This window comes from Megascapheus bottae, chromosome X, assembly GCF_031878675.1.
Source record: "Megascapheus bottae isolate mThoBot1 chromosome X, mThoBot2.hap1, whole genome shotgun sequence".
NCBI classification, from domain to species: Eukaryota; Metazoa; Chordata; class Mammalia; order Rodentia; family Geomyidae; genus Megascapheus; species Megascapheus bottae.
In genome coordinates, this window is record NC_143547.1 from 34278745 (window position 1) to 34298549 (window position 19805).

General features: G+C 39.6%; 1 protein-coding gene across 3 annotated transcripts in view; it reads left to right on the forward strand.

Annotated features, from left to right (window-relative positions):
• Rragb (Ras related GTP binding B) overlaps positions 1-18849 on the forward strand; it is a 38544-nt gene extending 19695 nt beyond the window's left edge. For all 3 annotated transcript variants that reach the window (XM_090327253.1, XM_090327254.1, XM_090327255.1), the window contains 5 exons: positions 8332-8427; positions 10575-10697; positions 15189-15280; positions 17331-17446; positions 18327-18849. In XM_090327253.1, the coding sequence (XP_090183379.1) occupies positions 8332-8427; positions 10575-10697; positions 15189-15280; positions 17331-17446; positions 18327-18424 (525 nt within the window). In that variant the 3' untranslated portion in view covers positions 18425-18849. The remainder of the gene's footprint in view (positions 1-8331; positions 8428-10574; positions 10698-15188; positions 15281-17330; positions 17447-18326) is intronic.
• The last annotated feature ends 956 nt before the right edge of the window (positions 18850-19805 follow it).

The following is a 19805-nucleotide window of genomic DNA, read 5'->3' on the forward strand; positions in this document are numbered from 1 at the left end:
AAGCTGAAAGTGGAGCTGTAGCTCAAATGGTAAAGTGCTAACCTAGAGCTATCTCTTAAAACAGCAACAACAAAATCAAAAACTCTAGGGCTGGGAGTTTAGCCTAGTGGTAGAGTGCTTGCATAGCCTGCACGAAGACCCGGGTTCGATTCCTCGGTACCACATACATAGAAAAAAGCTCGAAGTGGTGCTGAGGCTCAAGTGGTAGAGCTCTAGCCTTGAGGAAGTCCAAGGACAGTGTTCAGGTCCTGAGCTCAAGCCCAGGACTGGCAAAAAAAAAAAGAAAAACAAAAACAAAACACCTCTAGCCTAGAGAGTACTCAAGGACCCATTATAGAAAAGATACAGTAGAAACAGCAAATTCCTAGGTATGAGGCAGACAAGTGAATTTATTCAGTACAGGAGGATGGGATTTTAAAGTCTAATATGCTCTACCATACATCAGGGAAAGTAGTTTTAGGATATATTTGTCTTGTAAAAGATTACAGTTCCTTCTTGAGTTGGAAAGTAAAAGGGTAAGAATATCTTTAGACGAAATACTTTGGCAATATCTGTGGTATTGTTGTAGGATTGCTTCCAGTATTTTGCTGTTTCTGTTAGTGTTGGAAGGCTTCTTTATTTCAGTCAGAATACTTCTTTTGTCAGGGGCTTGAACATAGGACCTGGGTGCTGTCCCTGAACTTTTTTTCTTGTCAAGGCTAGTGCTCTACCACTTGAGCTACAGATCCACTTCTTGCTTTTTTTGGTGGGTAATAAAAGATAAGAATCTCATAAACTTTCCTGCCTGGGCTGGCTTTGAACCATGATCCTCAGATCTGAGTCTTCTCATTAGTTAGGATTACAGGAGTTGATTGGAAAACTATTTTTTTTCTGTGCTGGTCTTGAGGTTTGAACTCAGGGTCTGGGCGCTGTCCCTGAGCTTTTTGGCTCAAGCCGAGTGCTCTTACACTTGGGTCGTAGCTCCACTTCTGGCCAGGATTTTTTGTGGTTAATGAGACATGAAAGTCTTGGGGACTTTCCTTGCTAGGCTGCAGCACCTGACTCAGAAAACTACTTTAGAATGTCCAATGTTTCCAGGGGTCTTTTTAGCTTTTGCCCCTTCTCCCTGTCTTAGGAAATTATGTTTGTACTATGAGTCTTGGGATTTTGAGAGTTTTGTTATTGTTGATGCTTTTTATATTTCTTTTAAAAAGCATTTCAACAGCTGGGCCCCAGTGGTTCATACTTGTAATCTTTGTTACTCAGGTGGCTTACATCTTAGGATTGAGGATTGGAGCCAACTCTTTAAATTAACTATTGAAAAGCAAGAAATGGTCCGGGTGAGGTAGCTCACACCTGTAATCCTAGCTATTCAGGAAGCTGAGATTTGAGGATGGAGATTCAAAGTCAGCCCGGGCACTAAAGACTGAGAAACTCTTATCTACATTAATCACTAGAAACTGGGAAGTATAGCTGTGGCTCAGGCGTAGGGCGGTAGCCTTGAACAGAAGAACTCAGGGAAAATGCCCTGGCCCAGGGGTAGGGCAGTAGCCTTGAGCTAAAGAGCTCAGGGACAGCACCCAGGCCTAGAGTTCAAGCCCCATCACACACACACACACACACACACACACACACACACACACACACACACACACACACACACACACACACACGCACCCACGCACCCACGCACGCACGCACGCCCGCGCGCACACAGCATTTCAAGGATTGAGAATATAGCTCAGTGGTAGGTAGAGTGCTTGTGCTGTGTGCATGAAGTCCTATAATCAATTCCCAACATTGGAAAAAAATGTAATTCCTTAGGCAGAATTGCAATAGAAAATCCTAGAACAGCTCAACAAATTGAGCTCATTTTGTATATTTTAGTCATTTTGGGTTTTGAATGATTGTTATTGTTTTCTATATGCCAATATAAATACATTTTTTTGGTCAGTCATGGGGCTTGAACTCTGGGCTTACGTACTGCCCCTGAGTTCTTTAGTTCAAAGCTAGTGTTTTACCACTGGAGCCACAGTGCCTCTTCTGGTTTTCTGGTGGTTAACTGGAGATAAGTGTCTCACAGACTTTAGTGCCTGGCCTGGCTTTCAACCGGAAGTGGTCCAGTGGCTCTAATCTTAAAAAAGCCCAAGGACAGTGCTCAGGCCCTGAGATCAAGGAAAGAAACCAAAGAAGGAAGAAAGAAAAGAAAAGAAAACTATAACTACGTATTAATGGCCAGACCACAAGGAATACTAAGGTCTTTGGTTCAGCCCACATGTAAAGAAACAATTCAGCTGAGGTGCTTGCTGTAGGAAAAGGGAATCTGAACAGTAGTTATAAACACCAGCTATGACTAGAGCTTCTACCACTGTAGTCACAGCACCACTTTCAGCTTTTTTCTATGTATGTGGCACTGAGGAATTGAACCAGGGTCTTCGTGCATGCTAAGCAAGCACTCTACCACTAGGCCAAACCCTCAATCCCAGAAGTTAAGAGTTTTCTAATACTTTAAGGTATGATATTACTAGGAGATGTCCTAAGCGATTTCTTGTATTTCAGAGATACCTTTCCTTACCTATTTTGTGAGGCAACACTCCAACTTCTACCTTGATATTCAGGATTGGAAACAGTGGCTAGCATAGTAACTCCTTTCTTTGCCAGTTGATCCAGAGGCATGATCCAGACCCCTTTGTGGCTGAGTAAAAGTCTTAATCCATTTCATTGGAAGTATTCTTGTGTGTTTCCTGCCTTTAGAACTGTGACCTGACATGTTGAATTGAAAGACCTTTACACAACTACTTGAAGATAATAACCAGGGCCTGGAGTGGTGCTGAGGCTCAAGTGGTAGAGCTCTATCCTTGAGAAAGTCCAAGGACAGTGCTCAGGCCCTGAGCTCAAGCCCAGGAGTGAAAAAAAGATACCTCCCCACCACAATAATAAAAGAAATAACAACTACCACAACAATAGAACTGAGATCTATAGGCAGGGAGGATATAAGAACGAAACAACTTTATCTCTTACCCTACGTGATGGCCAGCAGATAGCAAATGGTGCCATATTTTGAGTCCTCGACATACGAATCCTTATGGTAGAAGAAAAAGTGCCATATATTGGACTGAGTCACAGCATTAACAACCTTCTAAAGAACCTTTCCCTATCCCTGGAAGGTATCGCCACCTAGTGGACATTGTGACACTCTTTCAAAAATATTCCCTACATTTTTAGGCACCATCAATTAGATGTACAAGAGGATTTCATTTTGACCTGTCCACATATGCATGCAATATACCTTGATCAGACTCGAACCCATCACTGGTCATTCATTCCCTCCTCCTTTTTGGGGGGAGTGTTCCTGGGGCCTGAACTTAAGGCCTGGGCTCTGTGTCTGAGCTTTTTGTTCAAGGGTATTACTTTACCACCTGAGCCACATCTTTACTTCCAGCTTTTTTGGTAGTTTACTGGATTCAAGAGTAAGAGACTCATGGACTTTCCTTTCCTGCCCTGTCTGGATTTGAACCCTTGAACCCTGCATGAGCTACCAGGCATGAGCTACCAGCACCTTGTTCCTCCTTCCCTTTTTGTGACTAAACCTTCAAAAAGCTGTTAAGGCAGCTGCTTTAGGATGCACAGGAACATGGAAAGACCAGGAAATTCCATTCAGGATGGGCCCTTTCTTCTACTTTATTTGTTGTCAAATGGTTTCCTTGATGAGAAGCAATGCTGTAGTGACATGTCATAGACTCAGTGTTTGTCTTGGCCACTGACAAACTGGTCACTTGGCAATGGCTATTAGGATAGCTTTGTTGAGGGCTAAGAGTTTGGCCTAGTGGTAGAGTGCTTGCCTAACATGCATGAAGTCCAAGGTTCAATTCCTCAGTACAACATACATAGGGAAAATGCCGGAAGTGGTGCTGAGGCTCAAGTGGGAGAGCTCTAGCCTTGAGAAAGCCCAAGGCCAGGTGCTCAGGCCCTGAGCTTAAGCCCAGGACTGGCAAAACAAAGAGTCTCAGGATAGCTTTGTTGAATAAAAATCTTACATATGGGGCTGGGAGTGTGACCTAGTGGTAGAGTGCTCACCTAGCTTGCACGAAGTCCTGGGTTCGATTTCTCAGTACCACATATACGGAAAAATCCAGGAGTGGTGCTGTGGCTCAAGTGTCAGAGTGCTAGCCCTGAACAAAAAGTGTCCAAGGAGAATGCCCAGGTCCTGAGTTCAAGCCCCAGGACTGGTAAAAAAAAGCTATCCCACGTATGACTTCCAACCTAGCCACCATGTCCACTTAGCTGTGAACCCACTAGGCAGTGACAGGAGTGGCTGAGGATACAGGCTGACTATAACAATAGAACAGGTCATCCTCTTCACTTGATTATTAAAACACTCCTTTACTGAGACCATCATTCATCTCTATCTATATACCCCTTCTGCAGGCATTCTTGTCACCAATTTTCTGATTAAGTTTCTTCAAAGTCCCTGAACATCCAGAAAACTGATGAGTTGGTACAGTTATATGCCTGGCAATAGACACTCTTTCTAAGGAAATGGAACAACCAAAGTGCTCGAAGTTCTGTTCACTGGAAGGATTTTACCTTCATTATGTTTCTTGAAGGATGACCCAACAGTGGAATGTAGAGCTTCCCTGTCCACTTCTAGGTGGTACCTATGCATTATGCAGGTCCATCTATAAACCAAGCCTTGGGGCTGGGAATTTGATGTAGTGGTAGAGTGCTTGCCTAGCATGCATGAAGACCTGGATTTGATTCCTCGGTATTACATACATAGAAAAAGACCAGAAGTAGTGCTGAGGCTCAAGTGGTAGAGGTCTAGCCTTGAGAAAGTCCAAGGACAGTTCTCAGGCTCTGACCTCAAACCCAGGACTGGAAAAAAACAACAAACCTTGAATGGGGCATTCTGTAAGTTCATGGATGGTGGTTTTGATAGAAGCATTGTGTCAGGGAAGGCAAATCCCTACCTAGAATAAGTTTCCTTGTCCTTAGCCTTCTCATTCTTTAGCTGATTAGAGGGAAATCCCCATAAAGTTACAGGAGCAGTCTGGAAGACAAGACCATTGAAGCAGAAGTGGGGACTTGAACATTTTGTCTAATTCTTGTACCTTATTTGTTGTGGCCTAAAGGGGTGTGTGTGTGTGTGTGTGTGTGTGTGTGTGTGCGCGCGTGTGTGTGCATGCTAGCCAGTGCTGAGGCTTGAACTCAGGACCTTAGTTCTTTTTCTCAAATATGGTGCTCTACCATGTGATCTGTACCTTCACTTCCAGCTTTTTGCTAATTAATTGAAGTAAGAATCTTCTGGGCTTTTGTGCCCAGACTGGCTTCCCAAGATCCTCATATCTCAGCCTCCTTAGTAGCTAGGATTATAGACATGAGCTGCCAACACCTGGAGGCCTTCTTGACCCTAGTCTCATATATTGCTTTCGTCTGGCAATGGAGTGCTTGCTACTGACTGTACGTAAATTTATGGCTTGGTAGATTAAATAGCACTCAAGTTATGATGGGCAGCTCAGATCCCATGATAAATTTGTGGGGATGATTAATTGTTCAGTCTGCATGTACTATAGTCTAGTAGTAGGCCAAGAGCTATTATTACTATTATTATTGTGTAGTTGGACAAAGGGGTTATAATTCCATAAGCAAAGAACTGTTTATCATATGGAAAGTATGTGTGGAAGATGGCATTGATCAATAAAGGTACGGCTTTCATCCTTAAAGGTATATATTACACTTAACCTGTTGGTCCTGCCAAAAACGCCTGATAGAATCCCCATCTGTCACAGTCACTTCATACAACCTTGGATTTGCTGGTATGATATGACCCCGGAGGCAGAGAAGCTCGCAGAGCAGCCTGGACCCATTAGAGGAAGTCTTCTATCCTAGACCATACTCAAAGTCAACATCTTATTAAATCACTCACTTGGAAAATAGGCTTGAGGAACATACCCCACTGAGGAATGTGTTGCTTCCAGAATCCAAATGGGCTCACTAGATACTGTGCCTCTTTCTTGGATGTAGAACATGCCAGTCACAACAATTTATTCTTTTATTTTTATGGGTTGTGGGGCTTGAACTCAGCCTGGGAGCTGTCCCTGAGCTCTTCATCTCAAGACTAGCACTCTACCACTTAAGCCACAGTGCCACTTTCGTTTTTCTGGTGGTTAATTGGAGACAAGAATCTCAAGGACTTTCTTGCCTGGACTGATTAAACCATGATCCTTAGATCTCAGCCTCCTGAGTAGCTTGGATTATAGGCCGCAACAACTTATTAGGAGTGTCTCAGCATGTCCCACACCACTGGACTCTTAGGAATTTCAGTTGAATACTCCTGAGTTTTTATCAGATTTAGTTCCTACCCTCTGATATGCAAGTATTTTTCTAGAGGAGCTTCTTGTTTGGTGGGTCCATTTGGTATAGTTTCATCAGTGTAATGGACCAGTGTGAAAGGGAAAGTTAATGAGAATCCCTGCAAGTCACTCAGAGTGGGCCATTATAGTTTCTTTTTCTTTCTTTCTTTTATTTTGGGGGTCATGGGGCTTGAAATCTGGGCCTGGGTGCTGTCCCTGAGCTCTTCAGCTTGGAATACCACCCTACCCCTTGAGCCACAGCCCCACTTTTTAGTGATTAATTGGATCTAAGAGTCTCACGGTCTTTAGTGCCTGGGCTGGCTTTAAACTGTGATCCTCAGATCTCAGCATCCTTGGTAGCTAGGAGTACAGGTGTGAGCCATCACTCCATTATAGTTTCTTTAGGCAAAGTAGGATCAGTTTCAAGTAGAAATGGAGTAGTTGCTTCTACTTGTGAGAATTTATAACTTCAACGTCCCCAGGCTCATCACCAGTCAAATGTCTCAGATCCCATGTCTTTATAGTCAGCCCTTGCTTTAACAGCAGATACCCTGTGAAACTGGAAATTCAATATGCATTGTTGTTTGTCTACTCACATGATGAATTCCAAGTTTAATTTTCAACAATCTTACTTAAGGCTATGACTAGGAATTAAGCGTTTCTTTCAGGGCAGATACAGGGACCTTGAGGTGGTTGATACAGTGGTTGAAGCAGGGATTCGAATCTGAGCTCATCATTTTCTTTCCCCACTTTGTCTAGCACAGGTAAGATTAGTCTGAAAATTTTGTCAATATTAAATTTGGACAAAAGTAATTCATTTACAAGGCTGGGAGTTTGGCCTAGTGGTAGAGTGCTTACCTAGCATACATGAAGACCTGGGTTCAATTCTTCAGTACCACATACATAAAAAAGCCGAAGTGGTGCTGTAGCTCAAGTGATAGAGTGCTAAGCCTGAGGATAGTGCTCAAGCCCTGGCCCTGAGTTCAGTCTTCAGGACTGTGGAAAAAAAGGAAATCATTTACATATAAATCTTGTACACAGACTCATGTATCTTTCAAGTATTTGGCTAGGAATCTTCAGTATCTCTGTGGCCAAATCACACCATTATCAATACTTTCTTTGCTACTGGAAATAAGGTCATTAGCACCTTTAAATGCAAATAAAGTGGGAAGAGAGTTTCAGAAACTTCAAAATGAATTCAGAAAACATGCTTAGGATTCTCTTCTAGAACTCTCAGTTCTAAAATATGCATTAGGGTTCTCCAGAGTAACAAAATCAATAGAATGTGAAAATACACATGCATGTATGTGTACGTGTGTGTGTATGTGTGCGTGCATATACAAACACATGAATATATCCATGCATCTTCAGGCATATATTAATAGAAACATGCACAAAATTGTTGGATAATTTTGTGGATTTGGTGGTTCTTATCTATAGATGGCAAATGAAAGATATTACATATGTAAATAATGTATATATGCAGAAGAAATAAACATTAAAAGATTAAAGTACAAAATACTGATATAGGCATAACTATGTTAAAATGTCCCATATTTGGTGAATGGAGCATTATGCATGTTTTATTGAGACCCCTCTCTGTATGATAAATTTTATTTTTTGACATAATTTTTTTTGTCAGTCATGGGGCTTGAACTCTGGGCCTGAGGCAGCTGTTCCTTAGCTGTTCAGCTCAAGACTAGTGCTCTACCACTTGAGCCAGAGCGCCACAGCACCATTCCAACATAATGTTTTTGTTTGTGTGTGAGCATTCAGCTCTGGCTAAGCCTAAAGAATTCTAGCAGCCATTAATACTTAGAGAGCAAACCTAAAAAGATTACTATCCTAGTTTGTGAAATAATGTCCATATTCCAAATTCCTCTTAAGAAGGAACAGAAGCTCCTAATTAAAATATGCTGAAACTATTATGTCTTAGATTTTTGTAATGAAGGAGGCAAGCAGTTATATGTTGACCAGTACATTGAACTTTTTAATTCAGATTTTTAAAGAGCGAGAAGAGGATCTAAGGCGTTTGTCTCGCCCGTTGGACTGTTCTTGTTTCCGAACGTCTATCTGGGATGAAACTCTGTATAAGGTGTGTATATTTCTGAGTTCCCTCATGTTAAGAGCATGAAAAAGCTAGAAGGGTATTTTAACAAGACTAAAAGATTTTTAAAACGATTTCACGGCCGTCTAGATTCGTACTAAAAAGAAACAATCTACAACAGATTGTTTGAAGATTATCAAACATCATTAATCGCCATTCAGAGAGCTTTGGTTTCAACATAGATTGAGTTGACATTGTTACCAGGTCACACTGAATTAACCAGTTTGATTATGGTTATTTCGATCCTGGCCTTTGTGTAACAGAACTACTAGCTATCATCCATTTTGACCTGTGGTTATCTCAGTGCTGATTGGAGGTGTATCTAGTATTCGGTAATTACTTCCATGAAAATGATAGAAGCTAGTCTGCCTAAATTTGGAAGAAAACTATTTCATGGATTAAATTGGAGGATGGAATATTAAAATGAGACACATTATACCTAGAGTGTATAATAGCTTCAACTTTTATGCCAGAACTGGAGAGCAGCATTCTTTCAACCAGAAGGATTGTTCCCATTGCTGGGATGGCTGTCACCGTCCTTGGAGTAATTATAGAGGGTATAACGTTAGTTTGTGTGGATGAAGCCAAAATTACCTTATTAGCAAATGGGCTCATGCTTTTTCCTACTGATCTAGTGGTGTAAGGACTGGCTCCTTTTGTGTCCCCCTGTGGTCATACCTATCCTTCAGACTGCTTCTGGTATCCACGGACAAGTCTGACTCTGGGAGGCAAAGGATCCTTCTCTGTCACTGGTAGCTAGAGCCTCAGTCTCACCTGAATCTGCCAAGTATCTACAACCAGAAACACAGAAACCTGACTTACCAAGGCGAACAGACATTGGACTTAAAAACAGCCATTGCTCTTTTAAAAACTAATATACTTCCCCCCCACTATTACGTTGACCCAGCTTCACTCTAATAACATCATTTGAGATACCTGTCTAGGAAGTACTGTTCTAGATTGCTATGGGCCGAATTTCTCTCAAAGCCTTATTCCCATAGAACAGGTAACCGTGAATAAGGATGGACATGACGCACTGATAAGAACCAACTGCGGTGTGAAGGATGGCAATACATAACACGACCAAAGACAATTGGCTAATCACAACACTGCTGTGAGTGACAATGTCTCTGCTGTGGTTAGCTTTGGTGCCTTCTCCAAGGTAAATTCAGCAGTGACATTAACACCGACTTGGGAACTTGGAACCTGAACCCTTATGCCTAAGTGATAAAACTAATTGGAACAGAGACATGGCACTACTATCATACATCAATGTTGCCTAGAGCTGACTTAAATTTTTATGTTACGTTTTTCTCAACAAGCACTCATTGCCTGTCTGCTTGATGCTGCTACATACCCAAATGAATAAGATCAGGTTCCTACCCTCTAGTAGGGAAGAGAAGAACAAAGTGCACCTAACCAGACAAATTGGAGTGAGAGTGAGAAAGTATGAGAATGGAAGTACAAAGAAAAGAGAATAGAGGGGGGTGTGGTTAACTTCAACTGCTTATATAATACTCCTCTGGATGAAGTCAGTTTTAGGCAAACACACAGTGGACCTTTGTAAATGCAATTGGATTGATAATTTTTACAGAAGACAACAAAGCTTTGGAAATGATATTTATCTATAGTTTCTCTTATAATGGTCTATTATCCTCTCTTGACAGGGCGACCCATTTGTCCATGTGGCTCTACTATTTTCACAAAATTGTTCTTAGGTATATGTTAAATATTGTGTTATTAGGTTCTGATTTTTAAGGCAATCTACACTGTTGGACTCACGTATTTGTTGACTATATGGATAAGAAGCTTTTTAGCACAGTAGATCGTATTCTGCAACGTTTTTCCTAAGGCAATCTGATGACATTAAATTACTTGTTTACTTTTCATTATCCATGGAAAGAAGTTTCTCCAGCATTTCTCAGGTATTTGAAGTTAAAAACTCAACTCAAGGGTAAAAGACAACTATTAGCTTCATATTCTCATTTCATTTGTGTTATATTTAATGTCAATATTTATTTGGACTCAATTATCATTATATTTTGCTGTCTGTATGTTATAGTGTACTTACTCACATCAAAGCTCTGAGACTGGCTACCTGATAGTGATATTACACTGTGCTTCTATTCTGTTAGGCTTGGTCCAGCATTGTTTATCAGCTGATTCCCAATGTTCAGCAGCTGGAAATGAACTTAAGGAATTTTGCCGAGATTATTGAGGCTGATGAAGTACTTCTGTTTGAACGAGCTACTTTTCTGGTAAGAATTCTGTTCTACAGATAGTGGAGAACAACATGTTCCTGCTCTCAAAAAGAACCTTATTCCCTTTTGTCGTTACTTCAGTATGCACAGTCTTATGTTAAACTATTGTTAATAAGTGATTGGAGAAAAGACCTTTAGTGGTACTGGGGTTTGAATATAGGGCTTTATGTTTGTTAGCCTAGCACTCTAACACTTGAACCTCATCTCCAGTACTGCTTTTTGCTGTATCAAAATTTGGCTTTGAACCATATTTCTTTAGATCTCAGCCTCTTTAGGAGGTAGGATTATAATCGTGAGCCACTGTTACGTAGCTGGTTTGTAGCTCTTCTCTCTGTCTCTGTCTTTGTCTCTGTCTCTGTCTCTTTCTTTCCTTTTTTTTGCCAGTCCTGGGGTTTGAATCAGGGCCTGGGCACTGTCCTTGAGCTTTCTCAAGGCTGGCATTCTACCACTTGAGCCACAGCACCACTTCTGGCTTTTTCTGTGTATGTAGTACTGAGGAATTGAATCCAGGGCTTTGTGAAATCCAGGCAAGCACTCTACCACTTGGCCACACTCCGAGCCTTCTTTCTTGTTTTTAATTGGTACTTGTTTAGCTTCCTCGCTTGGCTGGTACTGTAGCACTCGCTTTTTTCATGTTTATCTTCCAGACCTCCGCCTCCTGAGTAGCTAGGATTGGAGCCATGTGTTATCAACACTCAGCTCCTGTGTAGCAATTTTTTTTGTGCCAATCCTCTGGGCTGTTTGCTGTCCTTGAGCTTTGATGCTCAAGGCTAGCAGCACTCTACCACTCAAGTGACAGCTCCATTTCTGGCTCTTTGTGGTTAACTAGAGATAAGAATCTCATGAACTTTTCTGTTCCAGATGGCTTTGAACTGCAATCGTCAGATCTCAAGTTTCCTGAGTAGCTAAGATTATAGGTGTGAGCCACTAGCACCCGGCTATATGTCATTTTTTAGTAGTCAAACATTGATACTTGCAGGTATGCCTTGAGTTTGGATTTTTTTTGTTAATAACATAATTTATGATAAAGGATTCCTTTTTCTTATTGACTTATGATATGTGGGATATTTGTCATTTAACAAACTCTCTTCCCATCCTTTTTTAAAAGTCATGAGTATAAACAACATGGAAAGACATATTTGTTAACTAGAGTTGATATAGAGACATTCGAGTCGGGAGTGTGGCTTGGTGGTAGTGTTCTCACCTAGCATGCATGAAGCCCTGTGTTCGATTCCTCCGTACCACATAAACAGAAAAACCTGGAAGTCACTCTATGGCTCAAGGATAAAGTGCTAGTTTTGAGAAAGTCCAAGGACAGTGCCCAGGCCCCGAGTTCAAGCCCAGGACTGGCAGAAAGAAAAACAAATGAGATGTTCAGGAAGAAAAAGGCATATTGATACTTTTCTTTAAAAATTGAGCCTAGCAACTGTGTTAGAACCTACTATTTGTATTGGCCCAAATAGGAAATACAAATTAACCGTATTACTTTTTCTTTTCTTTCTTTTCTTTGCCAGTCCTGGGTCTTGAACTTAGGACTTGGGCACTGTCCTTGGGCTTGCTCAAGGCTAGGGCTCTACCACTTGAGCCACAGCACCATTTCTGGCTTTTGTTCTATATATGTGGTACTGAGGAGTTGAATCTGGGTCTTCATGCATACTAGGGAAGCACTCTACCACTAGGCCAAACTCCCGGCCCTACTTTTTCTTTTTCTTTCTGATGGTCTTGAACTCCGAGGCTCTGTCCCTGATCCTCTTATTGCTCAAGGCTAGAGCTCTACCACTCGACCCACAGTGCCACATCCAGCTTTTTCAGAGTACTTTCTTGGGGATAAGTGCCCTACAGACTTTCTTTCTTTTCATATATATATTTTTTATTAAAGAATTTATTAATGTTGATTTTTACATCTTATTTTAAATGACAAGTTTAACAAACAAGTGTTCAAGGAGGGAATCTCTATTTACAATCAAAATTAGGCTAAGGGTTTGTATGTCATAGAAACATTTTTCATATATTTTTATTGTAATTAATAGGATTACATTATATTCACCAGATAGAAGGTGCATTAATTCACATATATTGATACCCTTTCTCTTGTCTTGGTCCCCATTTCCCTCCCCCCCACCCTTCTTACAGACTTTCTTGCCTGGGCTGTCTTGAAATCATTATCTTCAGATCTCAGCTTCCTGAGTAGCATGAACCCTTGATGCCTGGCCATCCATATTACTTTACAAATAAAAATGCTTATTAAAAGATTTATCATGTGGATTAAAATGGGTCAAAGTAACTTTAAGCATCTAGCATAATTGTGTGTGTGTGTGTGTGTGTGTGTGTGTGTGTGTGTGTGTGTGTGTGTATGAATGCCAACTAAAATATCAATTTCTTTTGTTGTCACACCAAAAGTGCTATTCTCCGTATCCTTCCTTTGTGGAAGCACTCTTTGCAACTATGGCAGTATTTGGTACAGCAGAGTATCCAAAGAATGTCTTTGTATATCCATTATATATCCATCTAGTGGCAACAGGTTTGGGGCTACTATTCAAAGCCATTTTTTTTCTAACTAGTAAGAGTAACAATAAGAAAGTAAGCTATTTGGTCCGTGTTGATGCATGTCGGACAACAGAATCCTGCCTCAATAGTATTCCATTGCCATATCTACATCATAAGGCTATAGAGTATAATCTATTGCTCACTATCCTCCATAACAGGAAGTTTTTGCTTGTGTGTTTCATCATTTTTTTTCTTTTTTTTTGCCAGTCCTGGGCTTGAGCTCAGGGCCTGAGCACTGTCCTTGGACTTTCTCAAGGCTAGAGCTCTACCACTTGAGCCTCAGCACCACTTCCGGATATTTGTATGATTTTATTAAAATTCCTCAGAAAGCCAAAATAGCAGTTCAGCAAAAGAAAACACCAAGAAGCAGGTACTTGAAAGGGATGTGGTGGGGTTAAGGAGAAAAGGATAGATGAATGAAGAAAAGAAGAGGGAGATAATGCAGATAATAATCTAATGTATAGCCTACAAAATTAAGAATGTGGGAAGGAGTGGCTGGAGGAGGGATAGGTAAGAATGTTGAAAGTGTTGACATTAATCAAGACATATTGTATTTATAAACTGATTTGTTAAATGGCAACTCCTTTATACAACTACTTAAAATCATAAAAGAAAATGTTAGTGGGAAAATATTTTCAGCTGGCTTGAGTCTATTCTGAATAGATTCATTTTATCTTATTTTATTTTACTGGGTCATGGGGCTTGAACTCAGCCTAGGCGCTGTCCCTGAGCTCTTCAGCTCAAGGCTACCACCCTACCTTTGAGCCAAGCCCCACTTTCTGTTTTCTAGAGGTTAATTGGTGATAAGAGTCTCAGGTCCTTTTGTGCCTGGGCTGGCTTTGAACCTTGATCCTCAAATCTCTGCCTCCTGAGTAGCTAGGATTACAGGCGTGAGCCACTGTACCTGGATGAAAAGATTCATTTTAGATTCTACTTCTTAGGCGCTGGAATTGTCTAGTTAAGTTTATAAAATAGAATTCCCTAAGCTCCTTGGTAGTAGACTTCATTAAAATTAAATATCTTAAGAATGCCTGTCTCAAAGATACCTAGAGGTTATAATTTATTTCCCTCCGATTTGTACTTTGTAAAATCAAAAGCTAGTGAAATTGAAGTTAGGTAAACATTTCATGATAAATGCAATCAAGAAAATACTTCAGTGTAAAAATACAGATGCTCCTTGATTTAGGATGAGGTTTATGTCTTTTTTTAAAAAAAATAATTCATTTTAAGTTGAAAATACATTTAATCCACCTAGCTTCCCAAGCACAATAGCTTAGCAACATAAGTACAGTAAGATCCCTTGTCTGTCCTTGTAATTTTGTGGCTCACTGGAGTCATTGCTCATTTGCTGCTGCTCAGTATCACAAAGGCATATCATTGGGCAGGGAAAATTCCAACTGTTTTCTACCTAATGTATATAACTTTCACAGCATTATAAAGTCAGAAGTCAAATCATCAAAAGTCAAAGATCACCTTTGAGAATACTTGAATGATCTACTAAAGTGCTAACCAAGTGTTGAAATCACACACAATGTTGACGAGAATATGAGACAGAAGGGAGGAGATAGTAGTCAGATAATGTCTATTCTAAAAACTAGGATGACCAAAAAACTGATAGTTAGCTCCCTTTTGGTATTAGCAGAATTTGATATGAGTCTTTGATGTGTATTCAAAGGACAATCTTTGCTGGGCACCAGTAGATCACATCTGTAATTCTAGTTACTGTGGAGGCTGAAGTCTGAAGATTATGATTTGAAGCCAGCCAAGACAGGAAGACTGTGAGGCTCATATCCAGTTAACCATCAAAAAGCTGAAAGTAGAGCTATGGCTCAAGTGGTAGAGTGCCAGTGTTGAATGAAAAAACTAAGGGTCAGTGCCCAGGCCCAGAGTTCAAACCCCAGTACTGGCACCAAAAAAGAAGACAATGTTTTTCTTTCACAGGTGATTTCTCATTATCAATGTAAAGAGCAGCGTGATGCCCATAGATTTGAGAAAATCAGCAACATTATTAAGCAGTTCAAGCTGAGCTGTAGGTAAGAGATCTTACACATGTGATCTATTAATTGCTGGAAAAAAGTTATTGTGATTTTTGAGCAATTAGAATGATTATGTTGGTCATACTAATATGTTCACAATAATTCTTTTAGTTAAAAAAATAAGAGCCTAGTGGTAGAGTGCTTGCCTAGCATGTACGAAGTCCTGGGTTCAATTCCTCCATACCACATACATAGAAAAAAGCTGGAAGTGGTGCTAGGCTCAACTGGCAAAATAAAAAAATAAAAATTAAAAAAAATAAACATGGGCCAAGAATCTGGCCTAGTTGTAGAGTACTTGCATAAAGATCCAGGTTCGATTCCTTGGTACCACATATATAGAAAAATGCTGGAAGTGGTACTGTGGCTCAAGTGGTAGAGCACTAGCCCTGAGGAAAGCCCAAGGACAGTGCTCAGGCCCTGAGTTCAGTTCCCAGGACTGGCAAAAATGAATGAATGAATAAATAAATAAATAAATAAATAAATAAATAAACAAATTCGGGGCTAGTAATGTGGCTTAGTGGTAGAGTGCTTGCCTAGCATGCATGAAGTCCTGGGTTCGATTCCTTGTCAACACAAACAGAAAAAGCCAGAAGTGGTGCTGTGACTCAAGTGGTAGAATGCTAGCCTTGAGCAAAAATAAGCTCAGGGACAACACCTAGTCCCTGAGTTCAAGCCCAAGGACTGGGGGGAAAAACCTCTAAGGGAGTCTACATTTGACTGAAGTGTCAGTAGACATATTTTGAATCTAAAAACTAATTTAGCCTCTAGGGTATTATGCTTTTCTCATGAGTGCTTCATAAGGCAAGTTACTAAATCCAGGAATTTAAAAGCAAAGGTAAATCCAAATCTGTGATTTATAAAACTCAAAGAGTACAGAAGTATTTGAAAATTATTCAAGCTGAGTACCCTTCTGAAATATTTAATGCTGTTTAGGAAGAAATAATTGGAATGTCCTAAAGAATATATTTTTAAAAGGAGAAAGGAGAATTTGTCCTATTAAAGACTAAAATTTGCTATAAAATTATGGCAATGAAAATAGTGGCATGCTGATTCAGAAATGATCCAACAGAGAGTCTTAAATATATAATCATGTGTCAGCTTTGAATAAGATTTGAATATTAACTCTATGAAGAATATAGGAAAAATTTATTTTAGGAAAGATTTTTTTTTTTGATTGGTCGCAGGGCTTGAACTCTGGGCCTGGGTGCTGTCCCTGAGCCCTTCATCTCAAGGCCAGCACTTTGAGCCATACCACCACTTCTGGTTTTCTGGTGGTTCATTAGAGATAAGAGTCTCATGGAGTTTTGTTAATGGGGTGACTTTGAAGCACAATCCTAAGATCTCAGCCTCCTGAGTAGCTAGGATTACAGGCGTGAGCCACCAGCACCTGGCTCAGTATTCTTTGAGATTTTATAGAATGTTAATTTTTACAAGAAATAGTCAATGGCAAGCAAATATAATCACCCTACTTTCAAAGAAATAGTTATTTCTTGGATTTAAGTGTAACATTGAAGTCATATAAATATTAACCTCAGTGATATGGATAATGCAAACTGAAAAGCTTTCTAAACATTAGAAAGGTCTTTTGTGACTTGGTTTGGATGTAGATGTAAGCCCATTTTTATTTCTTAGACAACATTAAGCCCCAACTTAATGTCTTCTTTTTCTTGCCCATCATGGGGATTGAACTCAGGGCCTGAGGACTGTCATTGGGCTTTCTCAAGGCTAGAGCCCTACCACCTGAGCCACAGCACCACTTCCAGCTTTCTATGTATGTGGTACTGAGGAATTGAACCCAGGTCTTCGTGCATGCTAGACAAGCACTCTTAACCATTAGGCCAAATTCCCCCGTCCCCCCCCCCAACTTAATTTCTGTTGCAGTCAATTTCTCAAACAGGTTGGATTCAATATTTGAATTTCATTGGAAACTACCTTAAGGAACTTCTGAAATGAAGTGTAATACCATAAAATATTTAACAAAAAAAGAGCTTTTATACTATTACTGTTTCATTTTATTTCATGTAGCTATTTTTTCTTTCTCCTATAGCAAGCTGGCTGCCTCTTTCCAGAGTATGGAAGTCAGAAACTCTAACTTTGCTGCTTTCATTGACATCTTTACATCTAACACTTACGTGATGGTCGTGATGTCTGATCCATCCATTCGTAAGTTTAAACTTAGCAGGCATAATTTCAAAGCCACATAATTTAGAAATAATTGCTCTAGAGCTAGATACTTAAAAATATTTTGTAGTTGAGGTAGAGATAATCGCACAGTAATGTAAAATTTTTTAATCTCACTAGAAACAAAATGGTAAGCATGCTAAATTTTGTTATATATAATATATATGTTTTATATCTTACTAATGTTAAAGAATAGCTTTTAGTTAATAAATATTTTATTTAATTAATATTAAATCAGTTTAGTCTCTAGGTCATTATGCTTTTCTTCAAGGGAGCTTCAGAAACCAGGATACCAATCCAGGAATTTTAAAGACAGTAGAATCTAGATTCACAGTTTGTGCTGTATATGGTATTCGATTGCTAAGGCAGGCTAGTCATATAAACATTAAAATACTAAAATGCTAAAACATTTTCTGTGCAACTTCCTATCTGCCATAGCCCCGTGTTTCCGTTAAGGATGGGAGTATTTGATGTTTTTATATTGTAATACCCATGTGTGTCATAGCCATTAGAATAAAGGTTCTAGCAGAATTTTCAGGATGTTCCCAGATGTTTCAATATCTCTCATCTACTGGCTTTTCCTACTTCAGGTTAATATTAACAGTGTTACATATGATAATGGGTTTTATTCAAAAAATTGAAAGGTTTTCTTTAAAAGAAATTTTGTGTTTAGAATATGAGCATATCTTCTGCTTCTTCAGAAATGTTAAACCTTGATAACTTGGGACCTTCTACTCTGGTATGTTCTCAGTGACATACATTGAAAGATTTGGTTTTTTTTAATTTATTTGTTTTTACTTATCAGAACATCCTTTGAATGCCCTTCTTACTTTGTTGGGTGTCTCCCCACCCCTACCCTTAGCTTCCGCAGCTACTCTGATCAACATCCGAAATGCCAGGAAACACTTTGAAAAGCTGGAGAGAGTGGATGGATCAAAGCAGTGTGTTCTCATGCGCTAGACATTGCCGAATGTTGTTTCACACACGCAAAAAATGGAAGCAATGTTGTGATCACATGTGTAGGCTACAAATGTTGTGATGCTTACTACTTCTGTATTTCTTCTCTGTTCTCCAGTCTTAACGTTAAACCTTGAATGCTGTTTACTCAAATAGCCAGGGAGGAGTTAGAAGATGAGGTGTCCATGAAGTTGGTGTAATATAAAAGTAGGTGATTTATGTAAGTGTTCTGATAACATGTCTCTAATATTGTTTAAGTGTTCTGATAACATGGTTCCAATAGTTGTATATGCCAAAGTTTGCCCAGCATCTTCTTGCATCCGTTACCAGAGTAACCAATAAGTTTAGAGTACTACTGTTTTCTCAGCATGCATTAAACATTTTCCTTAACTTCAATTATAAATAAAATTTTACTGTTAGAGATTTCAGCGTCTTGTTTTTATTTTTCTTGTTTCTTCAACGTTGCCTTAAGAAAGAACAAAGGAATTTGAATTATCTTTGTGAAGGTAATCTGCTTGTTGGAAAGACTGCTTGTTGGAAAGACTACAAACTAAAATTGAATAGAAGAATGAACCTGCATTATTGCTTTCAATTAAGCTAAGCAGATGAGTTGAGATGTATAATATCTAAATGTGATAGGAAACAGGAAAAGATTGTGTGCTTTTGAGAAGAAAATAATAGGCAAGAAATTTTGAAAAAAAATAACCTAGACTATATGGATTGGTAGTAATTGGGAAAACTCTATTATTAGTCTAGGCCTGAGGTCTCTGGATTAAAAGTCAGTTTGAGGATACAATTACAGAAAGAACAAAAATGTGAAAGGAGGGGCCGTGAGTTTAGCCTAGTGGTAGAGTGATTGCCTAGCATGCACGAAGACCCAGGTTCCATTCCTCGGTACCACATACATACAAAAAAGCCAGATATGGTGCTGTGGCTCAAGTGGTAGAGCTCTAGCCTTGAGAAAGCCCAAGGATAGAGCCCAAGCCCTGAGTCAAGGCCCAGGACTGGTAAAAAAATGTGAAAGGAAAGAAGGATTCATGAGAAGAAAGTCTTTGAGGTCCAACAAGGTTAATTTGATGTATTCTCTAACATAATTTGATTTTTCTGGATAGGCAGTATGGAAACCTTTTGCCATCTATAAAGTGTATTTAACTTTAATCTTCTAAGGAATCAAATGAAATACTACAGTAAACTGCAAGAAAGGGAGTTGAAGAATTACTTTATTCCCCAACCTTCTCAGTTTCCATTGATAGGATAATAGAACACAGAAACACATAGATCGTCAACAGTAAAATTCATCTTGTTGCTCTCATCTACATGAGAAAGAAATGTCTTCAAGGAAGTGTAGCTCAAGTGGTAGAGCTCCAGCCTCTTGGAGTGGCAA